This window comes from Aspergillus fijiensis, assembly GCF_003184825.1.
Source record: "Aspergillus fijiensis CBS 313.89 unplaced genomic scaffold BO72scaffold_52, whole genome shotgun sequence".
In the NCBI taxonomy this organism is placed as follows: Eukaryota; Fungi; Ascomycota; class Eurotiomycetes; order Eurotiales; family Aspergillaceae; genus Aspergillus; species Aspergillus fijiensis.
Genome location: NW_024469028.1, coordinates 105806 through 125223, shown reverse-complemented (window position 1 = coordinate 125223; position 19418 = coordinate 105806). Strand labels below are relative to the sequence as shown.

Sequence of the window (19418 nt, the reverse complement as noted above, 5' to 3'; positions counted from 1 at the left end):
TGGAGCCGATTCAGGACGAAGAAGCTCAATCTATACACTTTCAGCGAGTCCCGGGAGATATTCTAGAGAATGCGCGAGAGGGATTTTGAGAAGATGACAAAGGTGTTGAGCGACTGGACTTTGGATGGAGATTGTTGATGGGATTGTAGTTGATCATTGACCGGGCGGGTTGATTTGCCTTGTCGCCCGCCGCCTTCTGCAAAACGGACATGCCGCCATTTCATTTCTTCTCCAACTTTGGTCTCTTCTGCCCTCTTCACTCTCTAGATTCTTTGTTATTACTTACACTCTCTACCCCTGGTATAAATAGGCTCTACGGTCTCCACCACTGCAGTTTGAAACTGTTAATCTTTTGACGTGTTGGCCTAATCGAGTGGGCATTTCTTGGCTAATCCCCTCATCTCGTCGCCCATCATGATGCACCCATCGCGACAGGCGTACGTGGAGGAGGCGCAGGTAGGATCATCTCCCACCGTTTCAGCTGCCGTCTGATTCAGACCGAATACGCTACTCCCGTCATCTTCGGCCCACAGGACGACTGTGTCTATTTGGGCGCATTGACTGACATTCATTTCTACTGTAGGACACGGATATGGGCATTGACCTAGCAAATATACGTATGCATCACTTGTAACCCTGCCGTATACTGACGGAATCCCATTTCGAAGCTGACATCCCAATTTTTTATACAGCCGTGGACCGAAATTATGACCTTCCCTCTTCCGCAGCGGGCATCCCGGCGGAAAGAGCCTCTGCCATCCTATCCCAGTTTGAGCGCAAGAGGAGAGCCGCTGCGATGGCGGTGCCCACTGACGACACTCGAGTGCGCGCGCGACTACGAGAGCTTGGCGAGCCAATCACACTCTTCGGCGAAGGACCTGCGGATCGTAGAGATCGCTTGCGCGAACTGTTGACTGATCTTGCAGAGAAACAGGATGCGGCGGCGGCTGCTGCTGAGGGCGATGTGGAAATGCGAGAGGGGACAACCGAAGTCGACGAAGACGAGGAGGAGGAGGCTGAGCAACAGGAGGAGTTTTACACAGAGGGCTCCGAGGAGCTTCTCATGGCGCGGAAAGAGATTGCGCGGTTCTCGCTTCCCCGCGCAAAGGCCCGTGTCGCCAGGCTGCGTGAAGAATCGACTATCCCCTTGCGGACGCATATTAAACACCGTAAAGCGATCAAGGAAAAACTGCATCAGTTTGACCTCTACGGTTCCCAAATCGCGGGTGACCGGCCTGTCAGCATTTGTCGCTTTTCGCCCGACGGGCAGATGATCGCAACTGGTAACTGGGGAGGAGGTATCAAATTGCTGACAGTGCCCAACCTCGAAGAAAAATGGTCAGTCAAAGGACATGCAGACAGGGTCGGTGGATTGTCTTGGTTCCCCGGTGCGACGTCTACCGCCTCGGAATCGACGGTGAACCTGGTCTCAGGTGGCGGCGAGGGCAATGTGTGTCTGTGGTCCTTAGCCAAGGAGCAGCCACTGGCGACGCTGTCCGGTCACAGTGGTCGTGTCTGTCGGACGGAATTCCACCCGTCTGGCCGGTATGTCGCTTCTGCCTCTTACGATACTACTTGGCGATTGTGGGATGTGGAGACGACGGCGGAGTTGTTGCTACAGGAAGGCCATTCGCGTGAGGTGTACGCAGTGGCATTCAACAACGATGGGTCACTCATGGCGAGCGGAGGCCTGGACAGCATCGGACGTATCTGGGATCTACGAACAGGCCGGACTGTGATGATTCTGGAGGGACACATTCGGGAGATTTACGGTTTGGACTGGGGTGTCGACGGGTACCGGGTGCTGTCTGGGTCTGGAGACGGATGGGTCAAGTGTTGGGATCTGCGGCAAGTGCGCAACACCGGAGGAATCGGCGCCCACAAGAGTGTCGTGTCTGACTTGCGATGGTACAAGGGCGCCGAAGCCACTTCCATCCTACCTTCGGAGGGCCGCATGGAGGTGGACGGCGAGACATCTGGGCCCGTACAGCCTAAGAAGTCGGGAACATTCTTCGTGAGTAGTGGCTTCGACAAGAACGTCAACATCTTCAGTGCAGATGACTGGTCATTGGTGAAGAGTCTCAGTGGGCATTCCGGCAACGTGCTTAGCACCGACATCAGTGCGGATGCACAATGGATTGCCAGCTGTGGCCACGACCGGACAGTGAAGCTTTGGGGGATCGAATGAGTCTGAGTGTACTGTACTATATACGACTACATAACAATAATTACGAAGCTATGTATCATGGCAGTAGGAGTGCGCTCTGGTGATGATATCATTTTGACAATAAGTCTTTACATTCCACCATGCATGGCAGGCGGTGAGCTACAACCTTCAAGTCTTATCTCACCGCCCGCTCGATTCCGTGGGCAAAATCGGCCGTCTGTCCATTATCAATCAAGAATTCCGGAGAAGTAAGAAGCTTCAACTTCTTTGCTCATCTTCATCTACCATTTCATTCTGTCCATAATCATGGCAACGACGCGCGTAGCCACACGGCTACTCTCCGCTGGATCTTCTCGGCAAAGTTTACAAGCTGTGTCTCAGCGCTCATCTACCACACCCACAACCCTACCATATCCCCGGTGTCATCTCCGACTCTCACCGTCGCCACTACGACGATTTGATAACCACAACCTTACCAGCACTACTCGCTGCTTCACCACCACCTCTTACCTCTCCTCATCTACCTCCTCCGCCCCCCTAGAGATCCCGGACATAACGAACCACTACACGATCTTCCGGAACACGCTCCCCGCCGGCCCGCCACCGCACTCCCCGTTCTCGATCTCCCCCGCGGACCTGCGCCGCGAGTTCCTCCAATGGCAGGCCCGCATCCACCCGGACAAATACCCCTCGGGTCCGCAGAAGCAGCAGGCCGAGGCCCTGTCAGCGCGGATCAACGAGGCCTACCGCACTCTGCTGGACCCACTGCAGCGCGCGCAGTACCTCCTCCGCGAGATGCACGGGATCGACGTCACGGCGGAGGATGGGGCTACGAAGCACGCGCTGGATCCGCAGACGCTGATGGAGGTCATGGAGGTGCAGGAGACGATTGAAGAGGTCGGGGCGGACGAAGGGGCGGTGGAGACGATCCGCGAGTTGCAGCGGGAGAATGAGCAGCGGGTCCGGGAGTGCGTGCGGGCCTTGGAGGAGGCCTTTGACGGCGGGGATATTGAGAAAGCGCGGACCGAGTGTGTCAAGTTGCGGTTCTGGTATAGTGTTGGGGAAGGGCTGAGGGAGTGGGAGCCCGGGACGAGAGAGATTCGGTTGGTACACTGATTTTAAGTTGGATTCGGGACATGCAATATGTGTGTCTATTTTGTGTATACTACTCTCTCTCTCTCTCTAGTTTCATGCCTTCCTCGGTCTTTTGGGGATGAATAGACATAGACGGTGTTGATGGGGTTAATGATACCATTTCCTCTCTTAGTGCCATTGTGGGCTGTGTTGCAGGCGGGGGTGGGATATGTGGTAAATGTTGTCTACTTACCCATAGTGACAATGGGTTGTTGAATCACGCCTTGTCACTGTTAAATTGGGTCAGATCATCTCATTTTGGAAATTAAGTGTTGTGCCTCGGCGTTTCGAAGTAACCAGTTTCCATGCATGGTGGGATGGCATTCAGGTGCAGTCAGTCACTGGTTAGGGCACGGCAGAGTACACTTAAAGTGATCTTCAAACAAAATCCCGCGAGTCTATTTCTTTTTCCCATAGAGAGGAAAGAACAAAGCGAATCACGGCCTCTTTGATATTGGCACTATAGCCGAAGGAGAAATTATCAACTAAACGACCAGATCAGACCGAAATAGGACCCCTGCAGGCCCCAGACGCCGACCAGCGTGGGTTGACCGCCGTTGGGTCTCGAAAACGAAAAGAAAGGCTGGGATTAAATGATCCATCGGGCAACAACTCATCATTCCCTCGCCAGCCCCGTCCAACTACCCTCTGGTTGGTCTTTTCCCAATCCTTGTCTCGCGTGAGAACATGCAGGAAGGGTGCAATATCCTTTTGATTGATCCTCGAAAAGGGGGAGGGAAATCGCAGACGAGAGGCCAGATGGAGGGAGCACATTTCCTCCCCACTCTGTGCATTTCGCAAACCATGCAGGAAAACCTTCAACCCCTCCTTCGACCAACCTCGAGGAAAGACAGAGAGACAACAAAACTGATCAGAGCTCGGATGACCAGGCCGATCCCTCCGGGATGCAGAGCAGCTTGTCTTCCTCGGTGGCTCGCGCGATAAGACGACCGTCGTGAAAAGGTTGGCGGTCAATCCACTCGCTGCTTCACACCCCCCGTCATGATTGCCCACGTAGCCAGACTATCGCTCTTTCGACCCAGTTGGACTTGCCTCGTGCGCTTGTAGCTTCTCTTTCGGTGGAGGGGAAGCTAAGGACATTGCCGAGAGAAAAAAGAGAGGGGGTTCGAGTACGGTCAATAGTGCGCAGGCTGCCGGTTCAACGCAAGCCCCGGTGCAGAATATATGGAAGAGTCATGATCAGGGGTCGCATGAGCAGATTCGACCTATTTTAATTGAGCTGCGTGGCTTCCTCCCCTTCTTCAATTCCCTTCAATCCCTGCTTCTCATCACTTCGCTTTTCTCCCCCTCTCCCCCTTCTGGTGTGTCTTGATCTCTGGGAAGAGGACTACCCAGAGCATAATTGGAGTCATCGTCGATGGAGGCAGATCGAGATTATAGTAGGTAGGTAACTGACTCTTACCAAGCAAAAGCCCTTCTTCCTATCTTCCAAATCTACTACTTCATGCCAACCCCGACAGGACGGCCACTGATGGCTACAGCATCGTCCATTCACCGCCATTCACCTTCCTGGTCGGTCCAAATCACACCAAGCTCACCATCCAGGCTGGTCTCGCCCGTCATGTCTCCCAGCCGCTTGACCATCTTATGAACAGCGGTGAAACCCGGGAGTCGAAACATCACATTGCTGTGCTTGAGGACGAGGATGTCGAGACATTTGTCGCCTTCTGCGAGTATGCCTACACCGGGGATTACCGCGTGCCTCCCCCAGGGTCGCGCGAGGAGGATCGCGACGATCAGCGCGTGAGTAATCCTTTTCGCGGAGTGTTCTCCAAAGGCTCCCCGACCAGTCCAGTGCGGACTATTCCTCCGCGTGCCCCGACTCCCCCTAGAACATCTTCAAGGGAGACCCACGACCGTCCCGGCGAAAACGTGTATGCGGGTTCTGGCAAAGACGACGACGACTGGGAATGTGCAATCGCGCCAGATGAAGAGCCTGCAAACCCTGGACAGGAATTGAGATCAGAGTCTAGAAGGCCCAGTGATCAACCGCCGATGACCCCTGCCATGGATAGGAAGGAAGAGGAAGACGCTTGGGATGCGGCGGACGACGAGGCCGCCAAAGGCAAGAAAAGCAAAAAGCATAAGAAGAACAATAAGAAGAAAAGGGGCGGAGCCTCTGAGGAGGCGACCCCTAAGCTGACACCTCCTTCCACGCCACCTCCTGAGAACTTGAAACCCGAGGAGGGGAACCCATCTGCGGAAGCCAACGTGGTGACGGAACAATGGGAACAAGACCATGCCCCAGTGGAGGAATCTGGTCCTGCGGAGTCGGCTCCGTACACGGAGACTTGGGAGCAGACGGCTGCCACTCCTACAGCAGAAGCTGAAGCCAGCGATGCAGACAAGCTTGGTGCGAAGGACAGACTACAAGCACCCAAGGAGGAGAAGCAGCCGGGTCACGACCACAGTGGTAGGAGACTGACTGGGCCGATGATTGACACCTCCTTTGCCAAGCAGCAGTACTCCCGTCTGCATGAAAAGGGAAGCAACTTATGGGATGAATTCGCCGCCATCGACTATATCGACCCCCGCTCCTGTCTCAGCACCAGGCCTCCTAGCGCCATGTCCTCTCGCTCGCCACATGAGCTGCCGTACTTGGTCTTCCATGCCAAGCTCTACGTCTTTGCGACACGGTACCTGATCCCGGCACTGGCTCAGCTCTGTCTCCGTAAGTTGCACCGGGACCTGCTGTATCTCGGCTTCCCTGAGAGGGACCAGGTGGATGATGATGACGATCATCATGCTCTGGCCAGCATCAAGGCCCGTAAAGTCCTTGACCTGCTACACTATACGTACACCAAGACCACCCGTCTGGAGCCGATCACTCCGACCTCTGCCACCCAACTGCGGGACAACGAGTTGCGGAAGCTGGTTGTGCACTTCGCAGCGTGCAAGGTGCGGGACTTGGCCTCGTACTGTCCGCCAGTCGAAAGTGATCTGGGCTCTCCCTCGACCAGATCCCAGAAGCCTTCCGCTCAGGGCTTGCGGGCATTGCTCGATAGTACGACGGAGCTTGCCTCTGATCTCGTATACCGGATGATGATGTGATGTCGTTTTGGTAGGTATGCTGTGAACAGCACCGTTTTTTTATTACTTCTTCAATGTTTCCTTCCATCTTCTGTGCTTCGACCTTTGTTCATGGCCATGCATGTGAACCCGTTTATTCCCGTTCGTTCCAGAGGATTCCATACAAGGATGTACGAGCTGCATGATCCGGCGTCCATACCTGGCTGAACGATTAACTCATACTATCTGCGACCCCACATCAACGACTTTGCTTGTGTCTTTTTATGCGACTATGATTTCGACCATTTGAATGAATATGATTGGCTTTCTCTCTTGCTGTCTGACATGAGATATAATTAGCATTGCTTGCGTACTGGCTTCTTCTTGGTGGAAATACTGCTGTGCATGGTTAGCGTGGATGTGCCTGCTCGAATAGTTTGTTAGTGAAACAATTTCCAGATGATTCTCTGTGATATGACCTGTGTTCTGCATGCGCTGGACATTCGTCTGACCTTCCCCGTTGAGCATGAATGCCTGTTTCTCGTCTGCTTCGCTGCAGACCACGTTTCCGTGAAGAAGGAGGCGACAGGACGGGGCTGCTTGCTGCAGGTCTGACTGCTGTTGCTTGGATTGTCAGGCTGCAGAATAATTGCTTGCGGATTGCGTCAGGAAATCAGGAACGATGAAACGCGCTCTAAGCGACAGACGATCATCGAATACCGAAGTACTCCTTTAGTTGCAGTAGTACGGAGGAGTCGAGCCGATCAAGAATGCTGTTTACGTATGAGTGGAAGAAGTGGAAGAAGTGGAAGAAGCTGAGCCATGCTTGGCGAGAATAACTCGTAGAATGGCTGGGCACTGCCAAGTCTTTCCTCCTCCTCCTCCTCCTCCTCATCCTCCCTAAACGCTTTCCCGCTCTTCCCTCTTTTCTACTCAGTAACTCTTCCTTTTCCTTAACTTTGGTTCTCCACTTCACTCCACTCCACTCCAGCAACTCTCCCCCGGCACAGACACACTCAAACCCAGATGCTGGATGATTCGACCATGAAACCATGAACCAAATAAACTCTTCCCCCTTTTTCCGGTCCTTCTTATCGGTCCCCTCCTTCAATCTTGGGCCACAGCCACTGTGAAGCTTGGCGGCGGGCCTCCCGTTGACGCTGCGCTGTCGATCTTCTTCTTGGCTTGGGTTTCTCCCTATCTTTGAGCCTACTCATCACCATCCATTCTATCCACGTTGAACCCTTCTTCCCTGCCTGCCTTCTTGCCTCCTAGGTTGATGGCCGAATTCTCTGAGTCGCACTCCCCAGCCAAGCGGCGATCTATCACATCTCGGCCGGCGCTCAAGAACCTTATCCTTGGGCCGAGCCACGACGATAGTCATTGACTTACCTTGGCCCTGCCGATGTTGCTCACTTTCGGTCCGACAGGGGAGGCTTATCGGCCTCTTCCGATTGGTGATGATGGTGATGATGCAAATCGCTCAATGAGCCGACGCTGGTTCGCAACACTTGTGTCTCTTCCCATCGTGGCCGGAGCATTTCTATCACTTACGGCTTTTCACTTAGAACGCGTTTGCCTCAAATTTAGATTCCTCGGCAGTTTCGAAAGCAAACTACGACTTTCTCTAGGCAGCTGGTATCCACCTGACCATTGATCATTATCTCTAGCTCTCTTTCAAAGAGACTGCTGCAGAAATCACATCATGCTATGACATGCGCCACTTGTAGACAGCAACAGAGATGGCGTACACATTCCACAGCTTGAAACTTGATGGAATGACTGGCTGCTGACGTTGTCCCTGCAATTGTGACCCACTGTCACAGAACCATACACTTTCAGCAAAGCCGAGACTGAAAAAGGGTAGATCTTGGTCCCATCCAATTCCTCGGCATCCAGCCCACTCCCTACCTTCGATGATGCCTGGACTGTGGACCAGAACTGCAATCTTGGCAGGTGGTATGTCTCCTCCCTCAGGTTGTTTACACTTGCTCGCCCTCCTAATTCGCCGCGTCTCTCGCGAGGGGCCCATTGTTGGATCTGCAAGCGTCAACGCCCAGACCAAGTGTCTCCTCTTCTGTCGCACTTGGTGGATCAAAAAGATCATACGCTTGGCGACACCGTATGCTCCATCTCCTTCAATGGTAGTAGCGAGGGCAACAGAGCAACCCAATGTTGCGAGGCCTTGTCAAAGCCCTGATGGATAGGGGCTAATGCAGGCTGATGCTATATCTGTGCTTCTCCGCTTCTATACTGGGTTTGTGGTTGGCACTCATTGGCTTTATCAACATATTCAAATTGGCTGTGCTAAACTCATCGCGGACCCTCACTTGGGCCTGAATGCAGCTATACAACTTCTTGTCGCTCATTTTCGACTATTAAAACTTGCACCGTTTCCATTAGATAGCCATCAGTACAGTCATTCTTCTTCATCTCCATCTCTCTGATGCACAGTATGCTCGGGCAATATCCGCCTCCCGACACCTCCTGCTCGGACCTTACAACATACCAGCATGAGCTCAAAGCCTCCAAATACTCTAGTTCCACCAATGTGTCTCTACGGGACCGTCTGCGTCATTTTACCTGGGCGTGGTATACTCTGACTATGAGCACCGGCGGTCTAGCCCTCCTGCTGGCCAGCCAGCCCTACTCCTTCTCCGGACTGCAACAGATCGGGCTTGCAGTCTACATCATCAACCTGGCCTTCTTTGCGTTGCTGTGTAGCCTCATGGCCGCACGCTTCATTCTCCACGGCAACTTCCTCGACTCCCTCCGACACGACCGCGAGGGTCTTTTCTTTCCTACTTTCTGGCTTTCTATTGCAACTATCATCACCGGCCTGTACCGCTACTTCGGCGACACCACACAGCCTGCATTCATTTACGCTCTTGAGGTGCTCTTCTGGCTCTACTGTGCCTTCACTCTGATGACCGCTATTATCCAATACTCCTTTGTCTTTACCGCCCACCACTACCCTCTACAAACGATGATGCCCTCATGGATCCTCCCCGCATTCCCTATCATGCTCAGCGGCACGATCGCCTCCGTCATTGCCGAACAGCAGCCCGCGCGCTCTGCTATTCCCATGATCGTCGCCGGCACCACCTTCCAAGGCCTTGGCTTCTCCATCAGTTTCCTCATGTACGCGCACTATATCGGGCGGCTCATGGAGACGGGCCTTCCGTCCCGGGAACACCGACCCGGGATGTTCATCTGCGTTGGCCCCCCGGCTTTCACGGCCCTTGCCCTAATCGGCATGACCAACGGCCTTCCTGAGGATTTTCAAGTCCTTCAAGACCCGCACCCCTTTCAAGACGCGCACATCCTCCGACTCCTTGCCATCGCCACGGGCGCCTTCCTCTGGGCCCTCAGTCTCTGGTTCTTTAGCATTGCCATCATCGCCACCATCCGCCTCCCACCTACAGCCTTCCACCTCAACTGGTGGGCCATGGTTTTTCCAAACACGGGTTTTACTCTCGCGACCATCACGCTGGGCAAAGCCTTCGATAGCCCTGGAGTCAAGGGCGTCGGATCTGCCATGTCCATTTGCATCGTGGGGATGTGGCTGTTCGTGTTTGCGAGCAATATCCGTGCCGTTGTCAAACGGGATATTGTTTTCCCTGGGAAGGACGAGGATGTATCAGAGTGACCGTTGATCATTTGTTACTTCACTCTGTCTCAGCGATACTGGTATCTTTTCAGCACTTTTCCGCCTCTTGTCCTCTTGTCTATGTGCTGCATATACTACATAGAAGTCATTGTCTCTCATTGGCTCGGGAAGGCAGTGTGCCATTTACTTTGCGAGCGTTCCGGGCGTTGGGAGCCATATTTTCTTCCCGCACAACTTATTTTTCTGTGAATATATGGGTGTTTCATATATACATACTCGTCTTCGAGCGTTCCGCATGCCCTGCGTACGATGCAATCATACATTAGATAGAGGGTTCAAAATAGCATAAAATTCTCCAAACTTGTCTACGCATTCTAACCATTTTTTAAATCTGACCTCCTTCAGGCACGATAGTCCCATGTAGGATGATTTTAACCAACGGATAACAGACAATCCACCAGTCTCGACATATCGCAAGGGCCATTCCACGTCTCAGTGTGAGTTAGACTAAGACATGCCAGGTAATGGTACTGAGACCAGTGTAGTCTCCACAAAAAGTCCAACCGAGTCATGCCCGTGTACGACCTTGAAAGTTTCAGCACCCACCAGCCAAAGAGGACGAACGCGATGCGGTGTGACGGATCATGCATCCTGCGCCCCGCGCCCCCAATGCCCCATGGCGTAGCGGGATGCGACATGAACATCCAGCCAACCCCGACAACAATCTACTCGTGCTAATGGGGAATTGCCTATCATTTCTCGAGTCTCCACCACCTATCTATTGTACCTACAGTGCAGTCAAACACTCGATTAGGACCGAAGTTTGACTGGGTAGGTAGGTAGGTAGGGCGGGCCACCTGGCGGTGGTGGTGGTGGTGGTGGTGTTGCTGCTGCTGGTGCATGCGTCAGCTGGGTTACTGGGCGAGAGTAGATTGATATCGAGACTGACGTCGTCGTTTGGTATTGGCATTGTGGTTTTAACCGCGATGGTAAACGCGTTGTTTGTCATTGTGCACTTGGGACAATCGAGGGGCTCAGGGCTGCTCTTTGAGGAGATTGAATATGGATAGCTATGTCTAGCTGCTAGGCCACTAGTTCATCCTCTCCAGCTACAGCATGACGTGAAATTAGATAGTCATTCTCAGTGCCCAGATAGCTATCCACCTTCTCAAAATTGCGTGTCAACGCACGGGTAAATGGAACTTCACACCGTTAACCTGGCGTGTGAGACACAGAAAAGGAATCATAACCAGTTGAGGCCGAAGTATTTGTATATAATCCATAGTTCGAGACAAAGGGAATTGCATAAGCCTGACGAGGCACTGTACTGTACCCCCAAAGAGTAAGTACTCCAGACTTCCCAACCGATTCCTGTCTATTCCTATTCCCCTCGACCATAAATGATTCCACCCGGAGATTTCAGGATGGATGGGACTGTGTTGAGATCCAGTGCTGATGTCACTATGTCAACGACGGGTTTATCGCAAGGTTGGACGGGCTGTGGCCAATGTCTTCTTCGGTGGTTCTTTAGCCAGCCTGATGATGAGGTTAGCTCTTGCTTTCGTAATGAGCACAGTAGAGGGAAAGGTGGGTGGGGGTAACTTACAAGCTCTGTCACTTACTGGGCTGGAGTAAACACCGAGCCACAGGCCGCCGTCCTCTTTCGGTCCTTGCGTTATCGGTATGTCTGCATTGACAAGGAGGGAAACGGTAGAGCTAATGTATGTGACGTTAGCGTTTGGTTCCGTCCGGACTGTGGGATGCGTTGCGCATGCATTCGTACTGGCTTGTACTGAGCTGTACTCGCTGCTCTCGGAGTCTGGATTGGGGTAATCCCCGTGCGTGGAAGATGATCTCCGATCTCAAGAGTGGTGGAGTACAATGGTATAGAGTTGAGGTGGAGAGAGTAGATGTAGAAGAAGTAGAGGAGGAGGAGGAAGAGGAGGAAGAGGAGGAAGAGGAGAAGGTGGAAAGCACTATCCCCTCAATCAGCATCAGCAAAACACTCCCTCTCCATCTTCATCCCCTCATGACCCTAAAAGGAAAAGGGGGGGGGGGGGGCATCATACCAGAGCATTTCCCTTGCGGGAACGTGCCTTGCGCGAGTGGGGTCAATAGGTAGGGCTTTTGTTTTTAGCCAGCCTGCCACAGCACGTATTGTCAGTATCATCGTCCTCACCACCTCCTTCATCAAGTTTCAACTAGGTATGGGGACACTCACAAGCTCTGTCACTTACTGGACCAGCCCACATTGGCTAGGCTTTGCTCAGAACGGAGGATTTTTTTTCCCCTGATACCTGCTTTTGTTGAGCGGCGTTAGTAGATCCAGGGCACGGCACTTCTCCGGTCCATCACTTTCCTCTTCATAGAAGAAGAAAGCGTGGGGCTGGAGAAGTGTCGTGCGAAAAAGAAGCCGTCATCCCACGGGGTGGTACCTACACCGGCTTGTTAGCGTGTGAGTCGGTGGAGGAGACGTACTAAGTTCTTTGGTTTGGGCATGGCTGTTTCGATTTCGTAGCGGGGGTTGGGGGTGAGGTCTGGTCTGGCGAGAGGCGTGGATTAGACGTTGTTAACGGTTATGCCGGGCGTGAGTCGATGTGGAAAGCTGTGTGTATAGGGACTTGGTGATATGAGAGTTAGTAGAATATGGACGCAGAAAGACGGAAGTAAAGAGCGAAAAGCAGGCAACGAGACAGAATCAAGGGAAAGACGCCAGGTTTTATTAGCTCTTGTTGGGTCGTATTCGGAGGAATCGAGGAGTCGATGCGATGGCCGAGTTCGGTGCGTGCTGCGAGCTGCGAGCTGCGGGCTGGCGAGAGGAGAAGGAAGCCTTTGTTTATCATGTCGCATCGGTCGAATGACTTAATGCTGGCTGAAATCAAGGTCGAGCGAGACATGCGTAAGAGACGCGGGGGCCGACATGGATGAAGTCGTGGCGGCGTCGTTAATTCTCCGAACTGTTGCTCAGCGATTTCCTAAACGGACCAAAATGAGGCGATCGACGGCCAGAAAGACAAGGGAGGGAGAGAGTGCATGGCGAAGTGCTGCGAATTGTCTTGGTAGTAGTAGTGGAATAGAAAGTCAATCGATGGGAGACACCAGCGGGCACTTATATTTTTTTCTTCATAGTCTCTAATCTATATACATGGTACAACCACCAATCACTGAAATATTTTTGGAACTGCCTGTTCGTCAGGCCGCAGTCAACCAGCCCTACTTCCTCCTACTCCTGACTCCGAGAACCAATCCGATTTCCCTTCCTTCCAAATCTCACATCTCACATGGCTTTCCCCTACAGATGAGGTGGACGCCTCGTAGACCAAACAACAGTGGGTATCATTAAGAAAAGGCGAACAACAAAAGACTTTGGACGGGGCATGAATGCCGAATGGCGGGCTGCGGTGTGCGATCAACAGCCATCTGTCCGGTGTGGTCTCAGCCACGTGGCAGCAGGGCCAAGCAAGCGGTGAAACTTGGCGACAATGAATAAGACCACATCTGGAAAATGAAGCATAGACGTGGTCCGTCTCCTTCCTCGGCTTATGTGAAACTCTGCTCATTCCCCTGGCCGTGGTCGGTTTTCACCGCTGTCCTGAGCAAGGGCAAGGGTGACTGGGCTCTGAAACAAAGCTAAAACAATGCCGATAGAGCCGCCACAGACCAAGAACAGATGATTCAATCGGGTACAGCGATGATACTCGAACATGCCAACCCCGCGGAGTGAGGTGAGGCGATGAAACAATGTGTTTCACGCTCAAGCGACCTTGCGCCCAACGTTGCCAATGCCGCGGCCAACGACGCTGATGATCACGTCTCCATTCTCGTTCTCACCACTCGCATCGCGAAGACCCCAGCCCGGGGCCCCGAATTTGGCCAGGTCCCTGGCCAGTTGGATGGTGCTCTCGTCAGCCATCACCTCCCGGCCGACTTGGATACGACCCACGTCCTCCGATCCCATGGTCATCAGACCAAGCATGACCGGCACGGCTGCAGGGGCAACGCAGCCACCCTTGGAGACGGTCTCCAGCAGCTGGTAGGCACATCGCTTCCCAATGTCCTCAGGCGCCTCACCACCGGAGGGCGGCGATGCCACATCGGCGGAGAACAGGCACCCCGTCGACGACTCAGCGACCAGGGACAGGCCAAAGCCAAGGCCGATCTTCTTCTTTCCGGATGGGTTGCTCTTCTCCGGCGCAGGCACGAAGGGCGCCGACGACACATCAGAGAAGACGTAGGTGTCGGGCACCAGAGGGTTGAGGATACCACGGGCGGTTTCGATCATCCGGGCATTGTTGGACGCCGAGACACCCACCGCGTAGGCCACACCACGCACCCGCTTGATCCGACCGGGGTTCATCAGGTGCAGAGTTTTCGGGAGTCGCAGCTGGTGGCCGAACACAAACTGGACTTCCCCACCGCCGCCGCGACCGTTGGGGCCCGGGTTGGATCGCTTGAGGATGCGTAGCTCGATGTTGTTGAAGATGCCGAATTGGTTGAAGAGAGGGAGAATGGCCGTGCGCACACTGTCGACGGACATGTCGCCCGTCGGGGTGGCCGAGGTGATCACGCCGGGACCCGTGAACGTCACCTTGATCGGCGCCTTGGAGAAGGGCGCCAGGAGACACAGCGGGATGAGGAAGTAGCTCACACCACGAGTGCACCCTGCGGGGAGCTCATGGCGAATCACGCCTCCACTGGCGCCGGTGCCTGTAGCGCTGCCGGTGATCAGGCCTGGCTTGTACACGACGATCGTACCCGTGTAGGAGATTTCCATCTGCGAGCCATTGGTGACGGCGTCGAGGAGACGAAGGAAAGAGATTTCATGCGGCGCGAGACCGGGATTCGTCGGGGACGAAGGACGGATTTGCGAGATGTGGACGGTCCGGCCAGTCAACGTGGAGAAGACCAAGCGATAGACGAAGTTCTTGTGGGAGGTAAGCCGGATCGGGGGCTGAGAAGTCGACGCCATTGTGTCCGGAGGGATGAGGGGAAATTTCCTCGAGAACGCCGTCGGTTGATTCAAAAAAGCCTCGAGGCGATCAGAATTTCGTGCCTGCGTGGAACTGGATTGGAATCTTTTGGCCTGATCCGAAAAAGGGAATCGAGAAAATCTGCCGGAAGGGGAGGATGTTCCGTTCCGACTCCCGGCGTTTGGCGCGGGTTATCTCCGGGCAGATAACATTAGACCCTGGAGTGGACTGTCGGATGATCACATACTCATTCATACTCACCGGGAAGATAAACCCATTCCGCCCTTCATCTCTGCTTCCAAAACAAAAACAAAATACAACATCCGGTATTGACCTCCGGGAAAACCCATCGCTGCAGATACTACGGGACCAAAAAATGTTACCACCGGCCTTAAACATACCCAAATGGTATGTATAGCATTTGGTTGATCATATTCCCTACCCCTCCTCGCCCCCGCATTGTCATTTGCTTATCAACCACCAAAATCCCCTCCTCCCACACCCATTGACTCATCTTCCCTCCCCAATTTCGCGTTTCGTACACACGGCTGATGACACCAAAACTTCGCGCAGGCTAGAAGCCAACTCGCACCTCCTGCAACCCCCGGTAAACAACTACTGCGTGTACCACCCGTCCTCGCCGGAGACAGCGGGGTATACGGTGATGATCGTGGGGGGGCCCAACGCGCGCACGGACTACCACTGCAACACGACGCCGGAGTTCTTCTACCAGTACCGGGGGTCGATGCTGCTGAAGACGGTGGACACCTCGGTCACGCCGCCGGTGTTCCAGGACATCCCGATCCACGAGGGGTCGATCTTCCTGCTGCCGGCCAACACGCCGCACTGCCCCGTGCGGTTCCGGGACACGGTCGGCGTGGTGATGGAGCAGCCGCGCGCCAAGGACGCGGTCGACAGCATGCGCTGGTACTGCCGCGGCTGCGGGGAGATCGTCTGGGAGAAGCGGTTCATCTGCACGGACCTGGGCACGCAGGTGAAGGAGGTGGTCAACGAGTTTGGGGCCGACGAGCAGAAGCGGACCTGCAAGGCCTGTGGGACTGTCGCGCAGACCAAGTTCGCCGAGGGCGAGATCGTACAGCCGCCTCGGCATCCTGAGTAAGGGTCTTTTTTTTTTTTTTTTTCTTTTGGATTCAAAGGGCAAATCGATACCCCGGTTCTTACATGCCATGGCGATGTACAATATCTATAGGGGGGGAGGGCTCGGCTTTGATGTGTGATGTTGATGATTTTGAAAACTGCGTCGGCGAGATTGTCTTAGATAGGATAGCAAGTCTATATCTCGGAACTTGTTGGATTGTTGTGTAGCACGGTTTGGATGGGTCCTCTTAGAGGGCCTTGATTAGGGTGCCCGCAGGCTATAGTCAAGTATCGAACGTCTGGACGGTGACGGTTATCCAGGGAAATATGGGAGAGAAGAGAAGTTGAAGCGAAAGGGTACACAAAAGGCGGCTGTCCTTCTCTGGACCAGCCGACACCAGGACACGGAAAGGAAAAAAACATAACACAAAGAATGAAGGAACCGCAACACACTCGACCAAAGCTAATTGTAACATGTAAGTTGATCACAGCCGCACCAACAGAGCAGACTGCATATGCACGCTATACCATCCCATGCTACCGAACTGTACATTGTAGAAAGACAGACTGGGTTATCACCAAGCAAAACATCAAGAAGAACAAGGTGAGATGAAAGTGGCAGACTCAGATGTGTGGAACCGCAAAGCGTATCGTATATAAAGGCCTGCCTATGGCAGCAAAGAGCCATTACTCATTGGCAAGGCTCGTGGACTGCCATACCTCATGAAGCATGCCCCGAGTCCGCAAGACTGACTGCAATCATAGGGCCGTCGTTGGACCGAACGAATGCCATGCTTCCCGTAACAAGCAGGAAATCAGGCCAGTCCACTCCTCAGTCATCGAATGGACAGTCGATACTCTCGTGGCCGTCTCTTTCACAGAGAGCACACCACTTAGACTCGTCAATCACACCGCTCGCTTTCCCCGCAACGGGGGCCATGGATGATGTCAAACCTACTCCCCTGAGACCCTCCAGAACGGCATCACGTCCGGTCTTCTGAGGCGTTGTGCTCTCCTCGGGAGTTGAAGATGTGGAGGGCTCCGCCGTAGACGTTTCAGGGGTAGGCTTTTCATCTAGGGAGCTGTCATCGTGAAGAGGCTCTTCAGGCTCAGGAGTCTTCTCCTTGTTCTCGGCACCAAACATGTTTGTGCAGCTCAGGATGTCATGACCGCCTGTCTCACAAATCTCACACCATAATGGGCCACCGTCCTCCGAGCGAGCATCTGACTCGTGCATCGTCTCTAGGCGATGATGGGAAGCATCTGACATGGCGCGGTGGCGTACAGAGTAAGCCTGGTATTGCCCTTCATGCTGGGGTTGGTCGTGCCAATCATTTGGAACCACCGTGCGATCCGATAGACGGTGTGCATGATTGATCACATTCCCATTAGTGAGATTTGACCCACTGGTGCTGGTGGACTTTTGGTGGGTTGGTGCGGTGGTAACGGTAGAGCTGCGCGTGCGACCACCACCGTTGATCTGCATCTGCTGGAGTTCGCGTTCGAGTTCTTCGATGCGGTAGTTCTTCCGTTCAGGAATGTGCTCAAACTCCTCGGGTTGTTGCTCGAGGTGAGGGACATGTTCTGGCTGGTGGTCGGGTTGATGGTCGGGCTGTGGGCTTGTGCCGATGCTGTTCTGTTGGATTGCATGCAAATCGGGATCACCACGGCTGAGCGAGTGGATGATAGCCTTAAGGCCACGGATCTCGTCGTCCTTCTGTTCTAATTCTCTCAGGTGGTACTGTCCGTCGGTTCCGGCTGGAGACTCCTTCGAGTCACGTTCCTTTTGGAGTTCCAGCTTCGTTCGCTCGACCTCGCCCCGCAGAAACTCCACCTCTGCTCTGGCTTCGGCTTCTCCGCGCCGTGCGTCTTCCAGACCCTCTTCAAGCTCGGAGACTAGCTCCTCGAGTTGTTTAAGCTGCCTTGCGACGGTTTCAACATCCTCGCCGCGCTCCTCCAGCTCTCGATTTTGTTGCATCAATTCTTCTAGGCGTTGCTCATAAACTCGCTCCGTTTCCGAGGCAGCCACCTCCAGAGTATCCAATGTGCTTCTAAAATCTGCCCGATGCAGGTCGAATTCCGCAGTCAGCGCTGCGATCTTCTCATTCTTCTCGCGCAACTGGGCTCGGATCGAAAGGGAGTCGGATCCCTCCAACTCTTCCAGGGTCCGCTGGAAATCCGATAGGGTGGCTGCCTGCTCATCCAGCTGGCGATCGCGGTCCAGCAGCTGCTTTTCCAGGCTCTGAACCTGCTCCCGTACTTCCTGGAGTTCTGCTGCCACGGATGACTGGTGGTAGTCAGATGTACGGGCCGATGGGAGCTCGTCTTCCGTGCTCAACCGCGACGGCGGTCGGTCAGAAGCACGGGAGGGAGCCTTCACTGGGCTTCGCGGAAAGCCATTTGTCGATGCGTTTCTCGATGCCACGGACGGGGTTCGTAACCCCGCCAGGCTCAACTTGGACGAAGGCGGACCTCTGGGTGATTCGGGCCGGGGGAGGGACGGGCGTCTCACCCGCGGGGCGCGCACCGAGGTACCAGGGCCGATAGACTTGCTGAAATTGACGGGCCGCGAAGGGGTGGGAGGGCCGGCATTTATGCTCGAGCCCAGCCCGGAAGCACGTTTGGTGACATACTTGTTGTTGTTCATCGGCACGAAGATACCGGAGCCGGGAATAGACGTGGAGAAGTAACGCTTCCCTTCAACATCCCCATTGTTCTTTCCCCTCCTGGCATGCTCCGAGGCGAGTTCAATACCGGCGAACTTGCCTGGTTTGCCCGCCACAGTTCCCAGGTATTTGACCGTCCCGTACATGCCGCCGGGGACGTTGACCAGGTCGCCCACCTGGACATCGTCGAGGGGTGCCATGGTGACTGAAGGTGGTCGGGTCAGGAAGAGGGTCGAAGGTTGGGGATTGAGTCGCGTCGAGTCGAAGATTCTGCGGAACGGGAGGGAAAGGGACTTGAGGGTCGAGATATAAGGCCACGGACAGGGACAGACAGTGAGTGACTTTCAAGGGACGACGGACAGGTGAAGAAAGGGATGGTCTAGTAGCGGAAGAGGTGTGGGGTGGCTGAAAGCAGTTGCAGGAGAGAAGTGACTGATCATAGGTCAGTCGACATAGCTGGTGTTTAGAATGGATGCGCAGCTAGTAGGAGGTTCGGAGGGATGATTATTGCCTATCTATCCCTATCCTCTGTGTCTCTGAAGCGTTCAGGTAGGGTCTCCCAGTCCTCCTGTTGGGCAGCGAAGGACAGGGGCAAAGGCAAAAGGCGCAGACAAACGACAAATCAGACTGAAAGACTGGGGGGTGGATATCGAATTGAATCTGGTCGACAAATTTGCGGCCAGAGAGAGAGACACGGTAAGTGAAAGGATGCTTGCTGCTGGGATTCCAGTTCAGAGTGAAAG

The 19418-nt window shown here is 54.1% G+C and overlaps 8 protein-coding genes across 8 annotated transcripts; 4 read left to right on the top strand and 4 right to left on the bottom strand.

The window, feature by feature from the left end:
- The first annotated feature begins 91 nt into the window (after positions 1-91).
- BO72DRAFT_435904 (putative pre-mRNA splicing factor) lies at positions 92-2223 on the top strand. The gene is made up of 3 exons (XM_040943303.1): positions 92-456; positions 584-617; positions 693-2223. The coding sequence occupies exons 1-3, from the start codon at positions 415-417 to the stop codon at positions 2186-2188; spliced, it is 1572 nt and encodes a 523-aa protein (XP_040798120.1). The 5' UTR covers positions 92-414; the 3' UTR covers positions 2189-2223.
- Positions 2224-2386: 163 nt separating this feature from the next.
- Positions 2387-3643, top strand: BO72DRAFT_451016 (J-type chaperone JAC1). The gene has a single exon (XM_040945391.1). It carries the CDS (start codon positions 2474-2476, stop codon positions 3281-3283), a length of 810 nt encoding a protein of 269 aa, XP_040798119.1. The 5' UTR covers positions 2387-2473; the 3' UTR covers positions 3284-3643.
- Positions 3644-4386: 743 nt separating this feature from the next.
- On the top strand, positions 4387-6754 carry BO72DRAFT_451015 (uncharacterized protein; the record flags this gene model as incomplete). The annotated part of the gene is made up of 2 exons (XM_040945390.1): positions 4387-4705; positions 4804-6754. Coding segments are annotated over exons 1-2 (1591 nt in total), but the record flags the coding sequence as incomplete, so codon positions are not given.
- BO72DRAFT_215485 (uncharacterized protein) lies at positions 6494-6950 on the bottom strand. Its single transcript, XM_040939720.1, has one exon. The coding sequence runs from the start codon at positions 6857-6859 to the stop codon at positions 6614-6616; it is 246 nt and encodes an 81-aa protein (XP_040798117.1). The 5' UTR covers positions 6860-6950; the 3' UTR covers positions 6494-6613.
- Positions 6951-7911: 961 nt separating this feature from the next.
- On the bottom strand, positions 7912-8608 carry BO72DRAFT_215478 (uncharacterized protein). Its single transcript, XM_040939719.1, has one exon. It carries the CDS (start codon positions 8436-8438, stop codon positions 8040-8042), a length of 399 nt encoding a protein of 132 aa, XP_040798116.1. The 5' UTR covers positions 8439-8608; the 3' UTR covers positions 7912-8039.
- Positions 8372-10038, top strand: BO72DRAFT_215468 (tellurite-resistance/dicarboxylate transporter family protein). The gene is made up of 2 exons (XM_040939718.1): positions 8372-8588; positions 8678-10038. Exon 2 carries the CDS (start codon positions 8778-8780, stop codon positions 9978-9980), a length of 1203 nt encoding a protein of 400 aa, XP_040798115.1. The 5' UTR covers positions 8372-8588; positions 8678-8777; the 3' UTR covers positions 9981-10038.
- Positions 10039-11136: 1098 nt separating this feature from the next.
- On the bottom strand, positions 11137-12346 carry BO72DRAFT_215437 (uncharacterized protein). Its single transcript, XM_040939717.1, has 5 exons — positions 12163-12346; positions 12011-12083; positions 11717-11917; positions 11548-11657; positions 11137-11477 (listed from the first exon to the last, which is right to left on the bottom strand). Exons 1-5 carry the CDS (start codon positions 12191-12193, stop codon positions 11323-11325), a joined length of 570 nt encoding a protein of 189 aa, XP_040798114.1. The 5' UTR covers positions 12194-12346; the 3' UTR covers positions 11137-11322.
- Positions 12347-13154: 808 nt separating this feature from the next.
- Positions 13155-18875, bottom strand: BO72DRAFT_471094 (CAP-Gly domain containing linker protein BIK1; the record flags this gene model as incomplete). Its single annotated transcript, XM_040947072.1, has 7 exons — positions 13155-13210; positions 13438-13505; positions 13712-14541; positions 14629-14994; positions 15752-16014; positions 16889-17163; positions 17203-18875. 7 exons carry the CDS (start codon positions 18873-18875, stop codon positions 13155-13157), a joined length of 3531 nt encoding a protein of 1176 aa, XP_040798113.1.
- Between the last annotated feature and the right edge of the window lie 543 nt (positions 18876-19418).